The sequence below is a fragment of the Penicillium soppii genome (genome assembly GCF_028829465.1).
Source record: "Penicillium soppii strain IBT 18220 chromosome Unknown utg000007l, whole genome shotgun sequence".
In the NCBI taxonomy this organism is placed as follows: domain Eukaryota; kingdom Fungi; phylum Ascomycota; class Eurotiomycetes; order Eurotiales; family Aspergillaceae; genus Penicillium; species Penicillium soppii.
In genome coordinates, this window is record NW_026643237.1 from 621,051 (window position 1) to 640,654 (window position 19,604).

Below are 19,604 nucleotides of genomic sequence, written 5' to 3' on the forward strand. Positions count from 1 at the left end.
TATAAGAAAACACATGATATAAGCATGACCTGTATTCGGCTCAAAACCACTGTGTAGGATAGAAGTCGAGTACCTAGCTCAAAGCCTAGGAGGGGAAGATGTCTCAGAATGGCAGTAGATGAACGCGGCTTTCAACCCTAGCTGGCTCTTCGCTGTATAGGAATTTGGCTTCGAACAGACCGAAAGTAGCAGACCAGAAGATCTGGCAAAATATGCGATATCATTATTATCTATAAGCACTTTCCTCCCTTCCATTTAGCATTAAGAAAAAAGCTACTTTTGAGCCTGCTTAGTCTAAATTTTTTCGTGACTGATCAGTGTCCCGAGCTGTTTAGACGAGTATCGCTTCTTCAATCCGGGGCACTGCTGTTCTGGATCCAACAAACGAGATCCCATTTCGGCATACTACTAGCCATCCGCGTTATGTGTCTATCAAACATAAGGAATTCCGAAATGCCTACTCAGTCAAGTACTCCAATCAAACTCCAAACAGCCAAATCAAAGGTAAGTACGCCTTCCGGCTCGATTATTCTCGATTGTTTCTGACAGTTCTCCTATTATAGGCCAAGCTGCTAGACATAGGTACACTTAACAGTGTGAGCAAATTCACCAAACATGTGATTATGTACGGTCATAACTCAGTCGGTGTGAGCTCTAGCAGCAAACCAGACCTTGTCTTTTCTGTGGAATATAACGACGGATCTTCTGGCATTGTGCGCTGTGGTCCATGGGTCTACGGGTACCCAGAAAGCATAAAAGAACTTACATTGCTTCAGATTAAGGTTTGCAAGGCGAAAGAACTCGTGAATTGGACTTATGTAGGGAATAAATTTGGACTCAAGAAAGAGGATATGATGCGCCTTTCATGGCCGAAAAGGGCGCAAGTCTCGTGTTCTGATTAGACCTTCTTTATTACGAGATAGGCGACAAACTCTTTAAAAGCATTGCAAGCATAGAGGTTTTCACCGTGTGATAAGTGTCATCGAGGGATCAACAAGTAGTAGAGTGCCCGTGTGATATTGGAGATATTATGCTAAATTTTCGTAGTCCATTTGTCACTTGTAGTAAGAGCACCGCGGAAATCCCGCATATCGCTATCGACATTTTTACATGCCAAGACCAAGCTCGCTCAATCTAGGGCTTCCGACACTTTATAAAGCGTCCGTTCTTTCCTGAAAAACCAGTGCCGGTCATCTGAATCATCATATTCCACCCCAATTTGTGTCGACATTGAACTCCTTTAAACTCCTTAAGGCCAATTAATCATCTACGTATCTCCCGTGCTGCCTATATAGACCACGGTCGTTGATTTCCGCTGCCAAACATCTCAACGTGTGCGATGAAGAGATTTGCCTCAGCCCCCAAAGAGCCCCTAAGCCGTGATGCTTTTGTACGCTTGTATTCTGTGACTGCCAAATTTATGTCATTCGCGCTGACATTGTGATACAGCCCATTCACTACGCAATGATTTGTCTCGATCATAATGGCGAGCTCATGACGTACGCATCTCAGTCTGTTAAGCTCGACGGTGTGTTTACTTCGGAAGTTCGCCAGAATTTTCTCAGCATTCTAGGCGAAAGCATCGACTATCAACAGTCATCTCCACGTGGGCTGAAGCGCCGTAAGAGTGAAGCATCCGCCACGTCTGCTTTTGAAATGGCTCTAGATGAACGGGACATCGAAAACCTTCCTACTGGTTCTACTAAAGCAGTCCTTCTCACAATTGGAGAAAAACGGAATATTACGGAATATTATGTAGGCGCCCTTACGGAGTTTGGGCAGCTCAGCTGCCGCACTCTCGCGAGGGCATTTATCAAATTCATCGAGCCACACAAACGAAGCAAATACCCTTACAATGGAGGCAAGCGCCCCCCAGGATCCACCTCAGGCACTAAGCGTGACCCCGAAAAGACTAAGCCCAAATGGTGGCCCCTTAATGTACCTCATAAGGAACCTGATAACTTGAAGAAAACAGGTAATCTTTTTTATGAGTTGAAAAGACCTTATTTCGGCTAACACCTTACCTAACTAGACCGCATCGAATTGCTACTTCACTTTATTCGCAAGCTCGGTGGTCAAGGAGTTACTGCCGACAAGCTAAGGGAAGTTGTTGTAGCTACCGAAAGGGGGTTAGTGAATGCCGATATCATCTATGACATTCTTCGGGTTCGAAAGTTAGAGGAAGAACTTGAGCGATGCAAAGTTGGTAAGATCTGAGAACTCCTAGAGAGTGCTTTTCGGTCGCTAACAATTATCAGATGCTAACACGGACGCCTACGTCATATACTGTGAAAATGATGAATACGATGAAGATTACGATGACGATAATGATGACGAGAAGAAGGAGTCTTTTGCTGAAGCAGCCTCAGCGGCTGTTGGAGAGCCTCTGCCAAGCAAGCAGGAACTGGCTGCCCTCACCACCACAACAATTGAGCCTCTCTATTCGACACCAGCCTATCCTCCTCCAGGTAGCCTCTCTATGCCCAACCTTCTGAGTTTCGAAGCTAGCAGTCGACCCCAATACAACACTTTCTACCATCCCGCGCTCAGCACTCCCATGACACATTCCATTCGGCACCCTGTCCTAGCATCTACCTATGCTCATAATCAAACTCGAGATCCAGGTTACTACGGGCGCGCAATGAATACAGAAAGCTCACAGGACACTCCGATCTTCTATCATTATCAGGTTGAAGATCCAAGTTACTAGAATTTGATCTACCACTACGCTCTTTGATTATTCCCGTTGCCAGGATACACTTTCAGAATGATCAAATGATATCAGGCTTTCCCCTAGAATTTTTACGATAACAGTATTCCGTATGGAAGTAGTAATAAAAATTGAGCATCGCGAATATCTCCAGATGCGAACACGTTTTGCATCATCTGTTTCTACACGACAAGCTCGCCGTTTTGCTGACCGAGGTGGCTGCAAAGACGGGCGACACTTCAGAGAAGAGCGATGGAAATTGATAATCAAAGCACGACCAAGCTCCTTGTTCCAAAGCACATTTTCACACCGTAAGTCTCCATGAATTACGCCCAAGGCTTTGATTTCTTTATTCGACCTTCGAATTTCGCGGCAAAGGTGCGGCGTAAGATCCATTGTGGCTGTGCATTCACCGCCCCAGCTCAGAATGAGCATGTGGCGAATCTGTCCGGCGCCATGACTATGGGGATTTAGGTATCAAGAATAAGATCGCTAATTAGAGGTAGAAAATAGATTTCCTCATCACGAAGCCCGAAGACGTTTTGCATCTCCTGCCTCCACTTGACATAGTCGTCGTTTTGCGGCCCCCGGTCGCTGCTTAGCCGGTCGGCATCTCAGAATAGAACGGTGAAAGTCGATGATTAAAGCACGCCCGAGCTCTTCACTCCAAAGGACATTGTCTTGCCTGAGGTCTTCATGTATTATCCCGAGAGCTTTTATTTCCTTGTTCGATTTGTGAACCTCGCGGTGAAGCCGTTGCGTCAGCTCCATCGTTGCTGTGCACTTACCGCCCCAGCCCATTACGAGCATATGGCAAATCTGTCCAGCACCATGTAGAAAGTAGATTTTTGCTAAGTCAATCGTTCCCAAAAAGACAGGAACAGCAGATCCTTGAGCCTTGCGCAGGATCTGATAAACCTGCGCTTCGCGTGAAACTTCTTTCCACAACCCGGAAGTGGTGCCTTTACCGATAACCGTGTAACCATATCTTGTGCAAGTCAATTTAAACGGGGCTCCGTAGGAGCCACAACCGCCAAGAGGAATGCAACGATCGATATTTTCGTCCAATTGGCCCTTGAGTGAAAGCATCAAATCTTCAGCCGAGATAGGATGCTGAGTAGGGTCGTCTTGGCCCCGACGGTGATAGTCCACGTTTGGACACAACCCATCCAGTGATTTTCCGGTCTGCAGGCCGAGTAAACATCGCTGTGTGCAGAATTGAGCAGCGCGGCGTCGGGAATAATCTTCCTTTTGGTCATGCATTGACTCTTGCTGGCGACCTGATCGTTGAGCGGACGGTGAAGGCGTGACTTGACTGATCCTCCGCTTATGGCCAGATGTTTGATTGGTGTCGGACCCGGACGAGTTAGGTGACCGTGAACGCGGTCGGATCTTCGAAGGTGCACAGCTGGTTTGAGAGCGTGTAGGCACTCGACGGCCCTCTGAGGGAGACGGCAGCGGAGATGATGACGGTAATTCATAGGACGAACCAGATCCTGGGCTCGGAAACTCGGGGTTAGTACTATCAGAGTGAGGAACCTGCTGTAATTCACTTCTCGGGATTTGCGATCGCGTATGTTCAAAGCTTGTTTCCCATATATGAAGATCGGGACGCAAGCGATTTCTCCACTCTTGCCCACGGGTGGGTGAACGGAAGGCCATCAAACAAAGACATAATACCCTCGCAACAGATGTCTTCGATAGCTGATGATTTATATCGCCTGCTATGTCCACTTCGTTGTGGGGATCACAAAAAAAGTAGTACAACGTGGTTGGATCGTCCTGTGGAACACGAAGTAGGACACGGGCAATTCCATTTGTCAGATAGGAATATTCGAGCCCTTCTTGAATCATCACATGGTATTCTTGGACGATAGCAGAGCAGACAAGCCGCTCTGCATTGTACCTCAGCTTCGCATCCTGGTCGGTGGGTAGTTTATTTGATCTGACCATTTCCTTCCACAGCTCCATTGGTCGTAGTCCCATGCGAAGAGTTGCGACAGGCAGTTTATGAGGCGGCTTGTACTCGACGGTCGTCAGCACGGTAGTCGTGTTGCCGTCGACACGATGAATACAGACCTGGTCTGGTCGTGGGTGAGGCGTGCTTGACAGCTGACTTGTATTCGCTTCAAAGGTTTCATTCCTGCTCAAAGAATTTGTGTGATTGCTGAACTGGATTCCATCACCGAGGCCAAACTCGTCACAGGCCGCCGGTATTTTGCACAACTCGGCTATTATATCATGGACATGATCTTCCACTCCAAACCGCTCATATGCCTCAAGATCTTGTTCGCTACTGAGTGGTTTGCGAGCAAACCGACGGCCAAGTCCTTCTAACTCCGGTAGAGACGAAAATAAGCGTGGCGCCTGCCCTAACTCCGACTGTAGATACTGGCAGGCAGACTTGTAGACACGAAGCAGCTGCTCTGGGCAGTCAACCCAATGTTCCAATCGAGTTGGACAGTCTTTTCCGGTCGGAAGGGGTATTTTGCCAGTGGTTGAGCGAGACGGTGTCTCGACTCGCAACTGGCGGGAGAGAAGGTCATGGCAGTGCTGCAAGAGCTCTGTGAAAGAGGCCTGTTGGTTGCGTTCTTCTGCTTGTCGCCTCCTTTCTGCTTCCTGCCTCTCGCGTTCTTCCGCCTGCTTCTCGCGTTCTTCCGCCTGCTTTCGTCCTTCTTCTGCCTTTAGGTAGAGGTCTTTATAGTTTGGAGAGCTGTGGTCGGTCATCGATTTGTTGGAAAGGGGGAGTCAGGCCTCGACCCAAGTGCCTCCGATCAGCTTTCTGCCAGCAGATCCCGGATCCCGGAAATTCCATTATTCCGAAAATTAACTTTGGCCCACAATTCAGGCATGCTTACTGACTCAAAGCGATTAGGGCTTGTCTTTACTCTACTCTCTACTCAGAGTCGCAACGCTCCTTCCTGAATCAGTCTTTCATTCAGTAATGCAGCTATCCCAGTTTAGATCAAGACGTTCAACACCATGGCTAATTAGCCTTATTGAAACAACGGCGCCCTCAGAAACATCTTCCAACCGATGATTACATATCGTATTGCTGTCCCGCGGGTTAGCATATCGAATTCCTCACGTTGACAAGGCTGCTCAGGATACACACCCGTGTAATAATGTTGTCAATATCAGCGGCAGTCAAGTTCAAAAGTCGGTTCACATGGGCGAGATCGGCCATGGATTCATAGAGGTATTCTATAACAGCAGCTCGGTTCCATCCCTCTTCTTTCAGCCAAAGGTGAGGGTTTTGATCTCGAAGCTCGTTCAATTTATTGCGAACGGCAGAAACTGTCCGCTTGTATGATGGTGGCATATTTGTATAGAGTATTCCCCGGATCTCCGCTCGTCGATTGGTCAAGATATCTGCGATTGCCTCGTGCCTGTAGTCCCACATTGAAAAAACAAGAAGTACAGCGGTCTCCTCTTCCGTCCACGGAACGCCCGTCATCAGGTCGATTTGATGTTTAATCTTGCAGAGAACAAAAAGCAGGCGGAACGGAGGACTATTTATCAAGCTTATTAGACGGCCTCTCCGAATCGCGCTGCACTGATGCGCAGGAGCTGAGCAGCACAGTCTATCCGTAGTGCCCGGAACCAGTCCTTGACTAGCACTTACGCATTATGCTGTGGGCGAGGGTTAGGGATCTAGTTTCCGGGGATGTGAGTTTATCATATTTCAATACTATTGGTTGAAACCTTGATAAATTGTCCCAAATCCAGACAAAGAGAAAATCCAGACAAAGAGAAAACTCAAAATACAAAACAAGTAGTTCACAAATAGTGGAGCAAAAGAAAATGAAACCAAAGACAAAAAGCAATAAATAAAGTTAAAAAGAGCGCCAGAAATGGATGAAACATTGATAATTGTCTCCTTGGTGTGCTTACGGAAAATCGATGATGTTAATGTCAAACTCTCCATCGGTTGCGGAGGCCGGAGGCTCATCCTTCAAGTAGCCGAGAGCCTGAAGGGCATTGTGCACCTCTAAGACCCAGGGGTTCAGACTTTCGACTTGGTATTTGCGGATTTGTTCAAAGGTGCTATAGGATTTTATGATCAGTAACATATATAGGGATCATAATATAGAATGGCTCACGCTTTTAGCTTATCCAATCTAAGTTGTTGTTAGAAATGCGGAAAATTACGATGGGGCGTAATAACTCACTCCACCTTCATGGCTTCTTGCTGCGACCGCTGCGACTCGACTAAAAATTTTGCCCAGTGGGCTGTCTCCAACGCTTCCTTTATCTCAGGCCCAGAATTCGGAAAAGAATGAGGCGAGGGTGATTCATTCGATGATTGGACAGGTGGCGTATTTGGAGAAGATGCCTCTTCTTCAATTGGTGGGAGCGGGGGGAAGGAAAGAAGGCTTTCTGGGCCCTCACTGATCATTGGGACGAGGGTTGGGTCACAAAAAGAACTGAATGCCGCGATATCTGGCATGTCCTCTAGGTTGCCAAGAAAATTTTCAAACGGTTCGATGTCAGTATTCTGACCCAGGCCTGCCAAGAGGCGCTCAAATTGTTCGTCGCTGAAGCTTCCCATAGTTTATAGGGAAGTGAAGAAGCGTTGTCAATCAGCTGAATGCAGAATTTCCACCCTTTAAATCCTGTTGAGCCACGATTCCTAAGCGGCCGTGCCGCGAAGATCGTGGTCTTTACAGCGGCCCCTTCCTGAGTCCAACCTACATGCTCTTCGTCGCTACAGCGGCTCCTTCCTGAGTCCAACATGCATGCTCTTCGTCGCTATAGCGGCTCCTTCCTGAGTCCAACATGCATGCTCTTTATCGCTATAGCGGCTCCTTCCTGAGTCCAACATGCATGCTAACATAAGCCATTGGCACATCCCTGTCCATCACATGCAGTTGTGTATCACATTTCACCACTCTTAAAGACGAAGCGCTTTTATGAGTCCAAACAGTTTCCAGAACCATTCTGTACACCTTCCTGGAGAGAAACGCTCCCCTCAAAGATTACGAGCACATCCACGGATTGCTGAAGGTTTGCATCTCGCAGTCCCGATGTCTTCTTAGAGATTCTGATTCCTTTTACAGCTATAGACGCCATGGATCCAGTGTGTGAGCTCCAATTTTTACAAAAAGCACATGTGGAGGACCAAAGAACTATCGATGAATTGAAGAAGCAGATTCAATATCTGAGACAGACATTGGAGGACTATAACGCGACACTATCGCGATGTCTAGTTGCACTTGGGCAGAACAAGAAGTAAATCAGATATCTGCATACTTCCTTTTCCTTGGCCTCCCGGCTTGCTGCCCTTCACATATGGGACAACCTCCACGAGAATTTAACTTATGATTAAGAGATCCAAAACTCCATTCCAGTCCTTGTTGTTCAGTGAACCATTGTATCTTGTTTGGAAAGGCACTCAGTCGGTGTGGCTCGCCACCAAACCGAAGTGATAGTGTGAAAGTGTCTTTCACGTTCCGGACGATGAATCGCACTGGTCGGAAGTATCGATCGCAATGCTGGCAAATATCCTCAGTCGTCAATTGAAGACCCAAATTTATTCCATCTTTATAGAATTCCTTAGCGGTAGAATCAAGCTTGTCCAGGCATCCAATTACATGCCGCGCTGGGGCTCGACACCGAATTGAACCAACACATTGGATTAGACCAGAAAAATATTTGGGCTTGGCATCGAGGCAAAAGAAGAAAGACGTCGTAAGTAACGAGATGACTGCATCTCTCTGTGTTCGGTCACCTAATGGATTAGCCCGGACAAGCTTCGATAGCCTATCCATGCATTCGGTATCGTCTAGTCTAGGTAATCCACCTGTGATAGATAGGTCAAAGCGAAAGTAGTCATCTCGATGGGTATCATCGACCACCCCCAGAAATTCCTTCCAGTTATTTTGACCGTCGAAAGATGAAGAGAGAGACCGATAGATACGCGGAAGCCATCCGTCCAGAAGGACGTTGCGAAACCGCGGGACTGTCGAAGAGATGTTTTCAGTTTCAGACCCTGTCCCAAGGGAAATAAAAACATCGGGATTGGGGCAATTCGGCCACAGATGCTTTGCCTCTGAGAGAGCGAGGTTGATTGGATTGTTGTGTCTTCTCATGCCGCCGTCTTGGAAGGTTCCAACCTCGGGAATATCAATAGTAGGAAACAAGCTATAGAAGTTAGCACTTTATAACTACGCCAATACCGGAATTTACTTACCATGGAGCAGCGGCAGTAGCACGAGCTCTGGAATCAATTGAGCAGCGATCGCAGCATTAGGAGATTGTGTTACTTACACTTGCCAAACAAACGGTTCGCTTGCACTGTCAGGTCGAAGCCTCCCATAAGCTATGTATCTGTTAGTGCAAAGGACGACAAGATATTTCAACCAGAAAAACAAACCTGACTGAGCCCTATGAGGCGCTGCCCCGTTGTAGTTGGTAAATATGAATGGAGTCCCCATTTTGATCTCGCTCGCGGATACAGCAACCTTCCCTGCCGATATGCAAGCCTGCGGTGTATCAAACATGCGCCTTGTCGCTCCATAATGATCCTGTAAAGCATCTTCAAAAGCCTGACCATCATACAGACCATCTGATAGCCATGAGCGAAGCAATCGTTTCTTCCTTGCTGGCGAAAGCACCTTTTTAGCTAAATCCTGAAAGAGGGCATTGCAAGATCTGATGTCCATGCGAAGCATAAACTTTGAAAGTGCTACGAGCCCACCTGAACTGCAACCAACTACAAGATCAATCATATCACAAAGAGATAACTCGGAACCCAAGAATTCCTGCAGGATCTCGAGATTCCCAAGTGGGATAACAGCCCGCGGTCCACCCCCATCAATGCTTAAAACCCGAGCGGCGCATGTGGCTGGCTTTATGCGAACCGTTAAACGCTTAGTGGCCCCACAGAGAGTACAGCGTGTAATGATATACTCATCCTCTGCCGACAAAGAGATGTCCCCAAATGTCATAGCACAGATATCACAGATGGAGTGACCGCAAGGAAGCACATGCTCTGGACTTCTTCTGATGCACACGAAACAGGTCTTATTGGATCTCAATCCTCCCCAATACCTATTGTGAGGTCTCAAATTGTCATCATGGACTTGCGCGTACTGAGCAGATTCGAGCCTCATGCATTTAAAAAGAGTTTCGAACCGTTTCCTGATTCGCTCGCATTGAAATCTCGCGAGCTCCTCCGTGATATATACTTCTCGGTGTGCTAGATAGCAGATATCGTAGTAAAGCTTTTCAAATAGTGCCTGAGGAGAGAAAACTGTCCTCTTGTTAGTAAGCAAACAAAGTTATAATGAAGAGGCGTCACAAACAATGCATCCCTGGCGGATAAGCATCCATAAGGATAGCTGAAGCAATGTGGGATGTTATGCCTTCATACGGCAGCGTGGCCTTTCCGCTCACTCTGAGAAAGTCTATAAGATGGGAACTGAAAGCTCCATCGAGAGGATTTTGCTGTCTTGTAGCAGTGATGAAGTCAAATTGATCAGTAGGGAAAAGGCAAACATTTTTAGTGGCCAATTTGAAAAGGTCGCTTAGATGGGCGGCAGAGAACATTACTCCATTTTTTATACGGGTAGAGCGTGTGTTGTGCAGCTGCTTTGAAATATCAGCACCAAGTGAAAGGAATCGAGCTTTGGAAGATAGCTCTTCTGACGGTAGACGGCAGAGGCGGACATCCGAGAATACTTGAAGTAAGTCTGGATGAGCAGAATTGAGTTCAAAAAAGAAATCCGTCTCGTCAAGTATATCGTGAGTCACGCTGCGGACTGCGTTGCTAACAACAATAATGATCCTTGGTCGTATGGCGCATGGAAGGGAGGATGCAGATCCAACGTGCACCCACTTTGACAACATATCGCGCACAGCATTGAGCCCCCCAACATCGTCTGCAAAAATACAAATCACGTCAACAAACATAAATAGTAACCGGCTCATAATAACATCATGCGTCGAGCAATTCGGGGGTAACTGGCCCACCGACAAGACATCGTCTTTATGGCAACTCCTTGTCCCCTCTATAACTGGCTGTAGGGCCTGACATGTTGGGTCACAGTCAGCGAAGAGCCGGGGATGCAAAGTATGCAGTGTGCGATTATCAGTTCTGATATTCACGGCATGTCTCCGTCGTGGCCCTTTGTAGTTGCTTTCACAAAGGGAACGAAGTGCTTTCTCTTTAAGGTGACGACCTAAAAAGAAAGTGATCTGGGGTGTTTGCTCCGAGGGGTTTGGCAAGCTCTTCGTAATCTGTGGAAGCCTCCAGCCATGGTTTACTAAAGGCCCTGCCTCACTTTGCCAAAACTCAAGCCATGCAGAGTGATCGCATCTCGCCATAATTGAGAAAAAGATATGAGGTTGTATAGAATACAAAGAACTTTTTCAGCGAGCAGAAGCTGCACCTTTTATTTGTTTCCTACCACAACTTTCTCACACCACGACTTTCTCGCACCACGACTTTGAACCTCGCACCACGAGTTACGCTGGAATCTTGGAAAAATAGAACAGAATAAATTTTCAGCCTTTTCTCAGCCTTACAATCAAACCGAACCAATAGCAATCCTCATTCATACTAATTCAAGATTGGCCACCCTGCACACTTCTTGAAAAAAAGAATACCGAATGTGAGAACGGTTCCCTGTATGATCTGATAAGCGATCCAAGAGTAAGAGAAGAAATTTGCGCTTTATACCTTAGGGGTAAAAACGATTGAGAGTTTCCCCATTTATGTGCAAGGGACTATGTATTAGGTTAGCAAGTAGCTGGGCAACTAGGCAGGCGGGAAGGCCGGGTGGGAATGTATACAGAAATTGGATTGATTTCTTCCATTTCTTTTTTAAGCCATCAGAAGACCTTTGTCGCTCAACAGGAAGATAGGAATTAAATAAGAACGTCAGTTCCTCCCAAGTGTGATCTGGCAACTGAGTTCGCAATGAGATCAAAAAGCTCGTTTCAGAAGCTGACCAGTATTTTTTCATCGTGCTATTCGAAAGGAAAATAGATTTTCTTCTGGCTAGCAGGTCAGCCCTGGCCCTAGGGGTATCCTGTTTATAACACACTGGACTCATTATGAGCTTGGCGCTAGCGCCGTAAAAAGGAAAGGACTAAGAGCCTATGACGCAGGAAGATATCTTGGCCTCGCCCGAGACAGCCGGCAACCTATCGGGCGCATCCCAGCTGAGGTGATAAACCGGACTAGCCATCATTCGCTGGTAGCGTTGATTTTCCCCTCAAACTAGCGGCTCTGCATTTAACGCTAGCACGAAAACAGAAAGGTACCAAAAGCCCCTACAAGGGTAGATGCAAGCCAGACCCCTGGCTCTTGGGACTTTTGCCATCTGAAATCAGTTGCAACGGGGTAGGCGCATGATGATAGCATCATGTGACCACGATACAGCAATACCTACATACAGCGTGGCTTCCTAGGGCTTTAAGACCAGCTACTGATATCCCTCATCTCTCAAACCTAATGGCTGGTTATTCCTGGACCGAGGAGGAAAAGGCTCTTGTAGTCTGGTTCGCATCTATCGGGCTCACTCACTCAACTATATCCCAACTCCTCCGGCACCGCAGCTTTGACAGATCCTTGACGGCAGTCCGGAACAAAATAGCTGAGCTCCGCAAGGAGTTTGGACTTGGGTGTGCTTCTAATAAGCTAGACATTTGGGCGGTCGACAATTGGATAAGACAGTTACCACTTAACTGTGATCCTCCTTACTTGCTCATGCCTACACTGCTTGACCAGCAAATCATTATGGAGGTACGACTTGTGATATTGATTCAAAAATGCGAACTAAGTCTAGTATAGTGCACTGGAATTGAAGTTCTTCCCATTTATTATCTCCGCTATGGCCTCTCAGAAAACCACCATCTCTGATGTATTCACTAATGAGCTGATATAAAGAGGGTTGGTGATTATAATGTGGCTGGTACCTAAGCGTATTGTCCGAATCATCGAGGCTCAGATCTTGAGAATGGGTGGCCGGGACACTCTCATAGCATTTTTTGTTCGAGCTTTTTTGGCTTCTGCTGTTTCTTTTTGTTGCTGAGTGTCATCAAAGCTAGATGGGTCCCAAAATTCTGGTCTAGGCCAGTGGTTCCACTAATTAAAATGAATAATGTGGTTCTTCAAGGTAGGAGCTATTTGATCTTACCACGTCTTCAACATTTGGAATCCATTCCAGCTCAGGGTTGGAATCGTATGTTGCGTAACGAACCTTGGATTGCTTCGTGGTCATGACCAAAACATAAACACGCCGATCACAGCCAGTATCTAAACCGTCAACATAAATATCATTTGCTTTCTTGAATGAGGCCTCCTTGGCTCGATACCAGCGCATTCGATCCGCCTTAATTCTCTTGTGAGGGTCTGGCTGTGACCCGCGCTTTCTTCTGTTCTCTCTCCAGACAGATGAGTTTTTAGCTGGTTTTGGCATTGTGATTGATTTGAGTCTTGATTTCTTATTGAGCCTTCTCCCTCACTTTATATCCTCCAACCCCTTCATCGAAACACGACCGAAACGTACTTGCTATTTTTGATATCAGCGTGACGCCCATACCCCTAAGGCGTGACGATCATGAGTCTATCGGTGGGTCTATCATGAGTCCATTTATTTCAGAGTCCTGTAGCAATGATCCACTGAACAGCACTTGAAAAGTCGTGGTGCTTGAAACCTATAATAAGTGATCTTGCAAGGTCAGACTCTCACACAATTCCAAGAATTCTTGACGATGCCTGACGACATAGACGATATTGGACCATTTCGTGTCAAACAGTGGCTCCAGCCCATTGGAGTGGGCATAGGTAAGCCCACTTATCTTTAAGAGGAACAAGGATTCTAATATTTTTAAGGTTACCACAAAGAGACATTCGAAGAAGTCTTCATCAAGACCGAAAGCATGACTTCAACCCTGGAGCAAGAGGCCACAATCTTGCAAACCTTGTCCGGGGGCATTGGAATTCCAACACTTTATTGGTTTGGAAAAGCTCATAATCAAAAGACTATGATCACCGATGCGCTCGGACCTTCCTTGGAAGATGTATTTGATCGATCCAATCGATACTTTGATATGCCATTGGTGCTAGAAGTTGCAAGTCAACTTATATTTCGGCTTGAATGGATGCATTCATATCATATCGCACATGGTCAGCTTAGTCCATTTTCATTTGCTATGGGAGCCTCCACATGGCAGACACCACAAGTGATTCTTGCGGATTTTACGAATGTCAACAAATATCAATTTTCAATAAAGAAAGACCTCCAAGCTGTGACGGACATACTGGTTTATCTCGCCATAGGACCTCCGTCATGGGATCTTTTCCAGGCGCGAAAGCCGAGTTTGGCAGAAATACCGTCGCCTCTGAAGGAGTTCGTATCAATAACCTCAGACAGGGAGATGAATCCAGCCGACTATTCCCTACTTCGGCAGTACTTCCATACAGCACGTCAGAGTCTACCAGGCCGCACTATTCTTGGTGGGCTAGGCTCTCCACAGGGGGAAAATCTATCCTTGAAGTCTCTTGCAAGCAAGAGTACTGGTGACCTTTTCGAGAATCTTGGTTGCAAATTATCCACAGTTGGGCATACCGCCGGCGACCCAGAAGCACCATGGGGCCGAGAGCAGGCGAAATTCCTACTGGGATCTTTGAATGAGATAATGGCCATTTATTTCGTTCTCTTGATACGGGAGAAGCCGTCTCAAAAACGCAGACGCTATCATATAGGCGTATATCATCTTCCTAATAGGCTGTAGAGAGACCTTCGCTGGTACCTATGCATGGCAAAATGTGGCTCCCTCCCTTTGCAACAACTTATCGTCCTCACTATCTACAAATATGTGGGAGTTTTACTAGAGGTAATTCCAGTCTATAACAGGTATTGGACCAAGATTTTATCGGATGCCGCCTACGAGCAGATGAACCTTGACGAGGAATGTCGGCGGATGTGGAGAGACGCTTGGATTTACTGGAAAAATTGTGCCAACCTTCTGGCGAAGAAAGATATGTAGTTTGTGTTCTGTTTGATCTTATGAATCTCGGCGGGAATGTCGCGACATACTAGCTAGTATGGTTAATCTCGCTTCACCTTGGATACTATCTGGTCACGACTAGTCTATTCACTTCGAACATCGCCGGCATGGAGAACGGGCAGCTTAGGTATGAATTTGAATGGTACATGCTTCTATAGCAGTTTTATTTTTCAAACACATATTTTCTATCATAATAGAGTGACTTATTACGCACCACCTGAAATTATTCAGTTAAATTACTGCTAACAAATTATAAGCAAAAACGTTATCCAGGTGATTCGGCCTTCTATCACTTACCAGTCACTTTCTTTACAATTCGATACATAGAACCGAGCTAAGCCTAAAATGGATCGGCGTGTTTCAGAACAGGGTACGAGAAAGATTGCATGAGAGCAAAGTGGTACAAGTATTTTCGATCCATCTTGTAAAGTCACGGATGGAAAGTTGCAATAAATTATTTATCGCATTTTTTTATGATATAAACAGTACTCAGAGTCAAAATTGTGGTTGTAGATTCTAAGTGTGGTTCTAGGTTAAAAGCGTGGTTTTTGGTTAAACCGTATTCTCAAATTTCTATTTAAGACAAAGCCTATCCCTCTCTTTTCCTACCATTCATACCCAGAACGAAACATCAAAAGGAAAAAGAAAATATGTCTGACTTACACACGAGGGTCGAGGCGCTTTCCGGCCGGGCCGAGTCGAATACCTCTACGATAGCACAATCCTCTTCTGCCCCAGCGCCAGGGCACCCTCCTGAAGCTGCACCTCATACTGTCAGCAGCGGTGGCGACGTGAATATGGAATCTCAGAATTCCAACCATGCGGACGCACACCCTCCTGAAGCTTCCCGGGAAGCTGATGACGACAAGGACTCGGGATATAAGGATCTCAGCCATGCGCAAATCTTGGATTTAATCCAGGCGATTAATAATGCTCCAAACGACGCCAGTGAAATTAGGCGTGTATGGGAATCAAAGATCCCTGCGAATATGTCCATGACGTACAAGCAACTGAAAAGAATTCTTCATCCCGACAGTCATGCAGATCCAGAGGAGAAGAAAAACGCACAAAACGCTTTTCAATGTGAGAGACTACCAACCGGTGCATGAAGCTTGCTGATAGAGTTTAGTGGTACAGTGGGTTGAGTCACAGGCCGAGCAAAACTTCCCAGGGGAGGTCAACAGGAACGACCAATTTTACCAAGGAAGCGCTGCAGCTGAGCTGCACGTTGAAGGAAAATTATCCTCTTATCATAAGCAGCTTCATAAAGCAGCAACTCCTCATCTGAAAGTCCTTTACTTTGGATTTCAACAAAATCCAAATCTTGATATTAAAAACCAGGATTGCCCTAAGAATATCAAACTTTCTATCAAATTCCTCCAGATGCTTAATGAGACTATCAAGGAGAAAAACACCGAGAAAGGAAAAGATGTCGACCTTGGGATTATTCGTTATGAGAGCTTCTTAGGACAGTGGGGCGCAGCCGCTCGTCAACCAGAGCTAGTGCCTAACGTAACGCGAGCCATCACAGATCTATGCCAGCAGCAAAGATATCCAAGTGACTGGGCAAATTTTTCTCAGCAGGAGCCAGTACCACAGCCATATCCGTCAGGCTTTGCGTCACAATCAAATAATCAAACAGGGCTTCAGCTACAGCATGCATCTGCAGGAGGTCAGATACGCACAATTGCATTGGTACCACGACAGGTGGGCCGTTCAATCAATCCCGGATATACGTCTACTGGAGAAAAGATCCGAATGATTCAACCCCTTGGGATGGCCGGGATCGGCGCACGGTTTGTGACCGAGGATGCGAATGGTAGGGTACGTCTTGTGTCAAGTGCAGCAGCTGGAGGCCATATGGCCCTGGAGGGAGCAAAGTCTGCCGGTGTTCCTTTTACCATGCGAAAGGAAGAAGAAGTGACAGCCCTCCGTAACTACATTCGGAATATGACTGGAGGTACACACGGCCTGACTTGGGTCGCAGTTGGGGAAATATGCCCGGAAAAAGATAGATGCCCAAATATCGTCGTTGGATTCTATTGTCAAGAGGCTGGTGGGGGTTCCGCATCTACGGTTGGCCTCTCAAGATCAGCTCTGAAAAAGGTTCTCTCACCAAAAGAAGCGGACAAAATGATTGCGGAGGCTATGGGCTTTGATCCTGATGTCTGTTTAGAGGATGCATTATCAAGTTTGTCTGGCCTGAGCTTGAAGCCAAAGAGATACCAGTCGCAGCGTGGTCTTCCTATGGCGGGAGATGCCAAATATTTACTTGACTCGGTTCCCAGCATGACCAATATGTTGCCTTTACAGCAAATCGCACAGGATAATTCGCAAAATGGTCAGCAGTTGAACATACAGCAGCCACTCAATATGCAGCATTTCATGCAGGAATTCATGCAGCAATTCATACAGAAATTCATGCAGCAACCAAACCTGCAGCACCCCAACATGCAGCAGTATCCGGTCCAGCAGCCTCAGCCAGTCCAGCAGCCTCAGCCAGTCCAGCAGCCTCAGCCAGTCCAGCAGCCGCAACCAGTCCAGCAGCCGCAACCAGTCCAGCAGCCGCAACCATTCCAGCAGCCGCAACTATTCCAGCCGCAACCATTCCAGCAGCAACAACTAGTCCAGCAGCAGCAACCACGCCAGCAACCGTATCTGATACAGCAGCCGCAACAGTTCCAGTTGCCGCCTTTCTTACAGCAACCAAGCCCGTTCCAGCAGCAACCGCATATTTTACAGCAGCCAAGCCTGTTCCAGCAGCCAAGCCTGTTCCAGCAGCCAAGCCTGTTCCAGCAGCAACAGCTCCAACAGCAGCTAATGCAGTATCCGAACATGCCACAGCCGAGCAATGATGATATGGACGAGGAATATTAAATGGATTTAAGAAGTGATGTTGGTTTATCATGTTTACGCCTTGGAGGGGGGACAGAGACTTAGTTCAGACAGAATGAAGAATGCAATTTCGGCTGTGACTAGCCTAAAGAAAACAGATATCAGTTCATAATTATTTGATGCTCGCAGGAGATAGAATCGCAATGCAAGCGAAAGATATGTTGAGGTAATGTCGTATATTTTATGCCGGGATAGAATTACTTGCAGTCGAATCTCTCTTATAGAATGATGCATAGTACCATAATCTGGGGAACTATGCTCAAGACTTGGAGCTAATATAACCCTCCGTATAAGTGCGGCCCTTTCTTTGGAGAGATATTGAGACTAACTAAATGATTGATTTGACATAGTATAAGGTTTTATCGAAAGGATAATCGCATCTCTCACTATATAGCCCTATTGATCTAGATTCTAGCAAGGATCCTTATGGTCTGGAGCGCTGCTAAAGCCCTGTATGCGGTCTTCATAAGGGATAGAAAGGTGTATATCGACCTAGACGCGTATGTAAGCTTTCAAAATCCTCACGAAGGTATGTTACAGGAGTACGCGCGGAATCACCGGTTTTCACAAAAATGTTTGAGGGATGTTTTCGAGAGTCCCAGCAGTTGACAGCGGCTCTGGAAGAGTTGAAGGATGTTGTCTCAGTGCGCAGTCTTGAAGCGCTTTTCCAATGGCTATATCTTCGTGTTGTCAGATTTGATATTGAAGATCCCACGGAGCATATTTCGGCTGCCATGGAGCTCGTGAGGCTTGCAGACAAATATATAATCGCTGGGTTGGAAATTGAAATGTCCAAATACATCAAGGACATCCTTATTGCCAATCCCCATCCAGAGAAAAACAACTTTAGCCAACCTGTCAACACCAACACTTACTACCTGACGTCTGATCACATTGAGTCGGCAACCTTTCTACGCCGAGAGCATCCGGTACATCGGATTCTGGCTGCAGCCTCCGTCGAAGGGTATCTTCGAAGTGAAGAGCACAAGTTCGCCGAGGAGACTCAACGCTATCCTTCCTTCGGAGCTGACCTTCTCCAAGAGGTGAGAATGACCCTACACGGGCTATCGCCTCCTCGGACTACCACTTCCGAAGACCCTATCAGCGGAAGAAGAACACCTTTGGACTCGAATATATTTGTATAGGAGTAATTAGTCGTATCCGCAAGGATATTGCGTTGGTAGTTAATCAATCCATGCATCTATTAAAAATCACCGTGTGCCCGAACGGAGTTGGGGAGGCTGGGGGAGTAGAGTCTCACTGGCGGATCTGTCGAGTGGTGAATGGCTGTAAGTAAGTAAGTAATTTCATTCGCGGATCTGTCAGACGGTGAAACCCGATTTGCTGGCAGTGCACTACAAGATAACCTGGGCAACTATATCACATGACGATGGCTATTTTCTTCACTGTTCCGCGGCTCTCCCCACACCACTCTTCGCCAATCTCAACTTCACCTATATAACTAACCAGGTCTGGTTATCCAATGGAAAGTCCGGCGCCGTAGAGATTGGCATTTATAGCCAGGGAAATAGGGCGAAAACCGCCATTCACGTCTTTTGTCGGTCGCTTTCATCCCTACGGAACCGAAGCTCAAACTGTCTAGTAACTCACGCGGCAAGCCACGAAGGTGATCAGCCACGCAGGGGGGTACTCACTGTAGTACTGGTGGCCCAAAACGGTGCGTGTGGCCCACCCATACCGTGAAGCGGTGTGGTGGGCGTCCCGTGGCTGGCTGCTTTTGCCGCCCCTGGACGAGCAGTGTGGATGTATGTTGGCGCATCAACATGTCCCCTAAAAACGGAAAAGTCGGTGTAGTTGTCTAGGAATAAAACCCTAGGAGTAGTGTTACACAGTTGCAATTGCATATATGCGTTTATAACAATTCCAAAATTCTGTACTTCAGTTACATATGAAAGTCGCCTGAACTCCCGCTTCCCATCGGTAAATATATCATCGGCGCTGAGAGCTTGACGATCGG

At 46.7% G+C, this 19,604-nt stretch overlaps 12 protein-coding genes across 12 annotated transcripts; 7 read left to right on the plus strand and 5 right to left on the minus strand.

Annotated features, from left to right (window-relative positions):
* Positions 1-453: 453 nt before the first annotated feature.
* N7529_009491 (uncharacterized protein) lies at positions 454-902 on the plus strand (the record flags this gene model as incomplete). The annotated part of the gene is made up of 2 exons (XM_057245018.1): positions 454-504; positions 564-902. The coding sequence occupies 2 exons, from the start codon at positions 454-456 to the stop codon at positions 900-902; spliced, it is 390 nt and encodes a 129-aa protein (XP_057093281.1).
* A 437-nt stretch (positions 903-1,339) lies between these two features.
* N7529_009492 (DUF2841 domain-containing protein) lies at positions 1,340-2,710 on the plus strand (the record flags this gene model as incomplete). The annotated part of the gene is made up of 4 exons (XM_057245019.1): positions 1,340-1,390; positions 1,450-1,975; positions 2,033-2,206; positions 2,259-2,710. The coding sequence occupies 4 exons, from the start codon at positions 1,340-1,342 to the stop codon at positions 2,708-2,710; spliced, it is 1,203 nt and encodes a 400-aa protein (XP_057093282.1).
* A 522-nt stretch (positions 2,711-3,232) lies between these two features.
* On the minus strand, positions 3,233-5,437 carry N7529_009493 (uncharacterized protein; the record flags this gene model as incomplete). The annotated part of the gene is made up of 1 exon (XM_057245020.1): positions 3,233-5,437. The coding sequence occupies one exon, from the start codon at positions 5,435-5,437 to the stop codon at positions 3,233-3,235; it is 2,205 nt and encodes a 734-aa protein (XP_057093283.1).
* A 340-nt stretch (positions 5,438-5,777) lies between these two features.
* N7529_009494 (uncharacterized protein) lies at positions 5,778-6,032 on the minus strand (the record flags this gene model as incomplete). Its single annotated transcript, XM_057245021.1, has 1 exon — positions 5,778-6,032. One exon carries the CDS (start codon positions 6,030-6,032, stop codon positions 5,778-5,780), a length of 255 nt encoding a protein of 84 aa, XP_057093284.1.
* Positions 6,033-6,600: 568 nt separating this feature from the next.
* On the minus strand, positions 6,601-7,262 carry N7529_009495 (uncharacterized protein; the record flags this gene model as incomplete). The annotated part of the gene is made up of 2 exons (XM_057245022.1): positions 6,601-6,757; positions 6,883-7,262. 2 exons carry the CDS (start codon positions 7,260-7,262, stop codon positions 6,601-6,603), a joined length of 537 nt encoding a protein of 178 aa, XP_057093285.1.
* A 1,233-nt stretch (positions 7,263-8,495) lies between these two features.
* On the minus strand, positions 8,496-9,375 carry N7529_009496 (patatin-like phospholipase family protein; the record flags this gene model as incomplete). The annotated part of the gene is made up of 5 exons (XM_057245023.1): positions 8,496-8,513; positions 8,569-8,854; positions 8,904-8,930; positions 8,981-9,032; positions 9,087-9,375. The coding sequence occupies 5 exons, from the start codon at positions 9,373-9,375 to the stop codon at positions 8,496-8,498; spliced, it is 672 nt and encodes a 223-aa protein (XP_057093286.1).
* A 2,795-nt stretch (positions 9,376-12,170) lies between these two features.
* On the plus strand, positions 12,171-12,603 carry N7529_009497 (uncharacterized protein; the record flags this gene model as incomplete). The annotated part of the gene is made up of 2 exons (XM_057245024.1): positions 12,171-12,461; positions 12,505-12,603. The coding sequence occupies 2 exons, from the start codon at positions 12,171-12,173 to the stop codon at positions 12,601-12,603; spliced, it is 390 nt and encodes a 129-aa protein (XP_057093287.1).
* A 59-nt stretch (positions 12,604-12,662) lies between these two features.
* On the minus strand, positions 12,663-13,137 carry N7529_009498 (uncharacterized protein; the record flags this gene model as incomplete). The annotated part of the gene is made up of 2 exons (XM_057245025.1): positions 12,663-12,803; positions 12,856-13,137. 2 exons carry the CDS (start codon positions 13,135-13,137, stop codon positions 12,663-12,665), a joined length of 423 nt encoding a protein of 140 aa, XP_057093288.1.
* Positions 13,138-13,600: 463 nt separating this feature from the next.
* Positions 13,601-14,455, plus strand: N7529_009499 (casein kinase family protein; the record flags this gene model as incomplete). Its single annotated transcript, XM_057245026.1, has 1 exon — positions 13,601-14,455. One exon carries the CDS (start codon positions 13,601-13,603, stop codon positions 14,453-14,455), a length of 855 nt encoding a protein of 284 aa, XP_057093289.1.
* A 926-nt stretch (positions 14,456-15,381) lies between these two features.
* N7529_009500 (uncharacterized protein) lies at positions 15,382-15,840 on the plus strand (the record flags this gene model as incomplete). The annotated part of the gene is made up of 1 exon (XM_057245027.1): positions 15,382-15,840. The coding sequence occupies one exon, from the start codon at positions 15,382-15,384 to the stop codon at positions 15,838-15,840; it is 459 nt and encodes a 152-aa protein (XP_057093290.1).
* A 274-nt stretch (positions 15,841-16,114) lies between these two features.
* On the plus strand, positions 16,115-17,608 carry N7529_009501 (putative glutamine rich protein; the record flags this gene model as incomplete). The annotated part of the gene is made up of 1 exon (XM_057245028.1): positions 16,115-17,608. One exon carries the CDS (start codon positions 16,115-16,117, stop codon positions 17,606-17,608), a length of 1,494 nt encoding a protein of 497 aa, XP_057093291.1.
* Positions 17,609-18,198: 590 nt separating this feature from the next.
* On the plus strand, positions 18,199-18,771 carry N7529_009502 (uncharacterized protein; the record flags this gene model as incomplete). Its single annotated transcript, XM_057245029.1, has 1 exon — positions 18,199-18,771. The coding sequence occupies one exon, from the start codon at positions 18,199-18,201 to the stop codon at positions 18,769-18,771; it is 573 nt and encodes a 190-aa protein (XP_057093292.1).
* Positions 18,772-19,604: the final 833 nt, after the last annotated feature.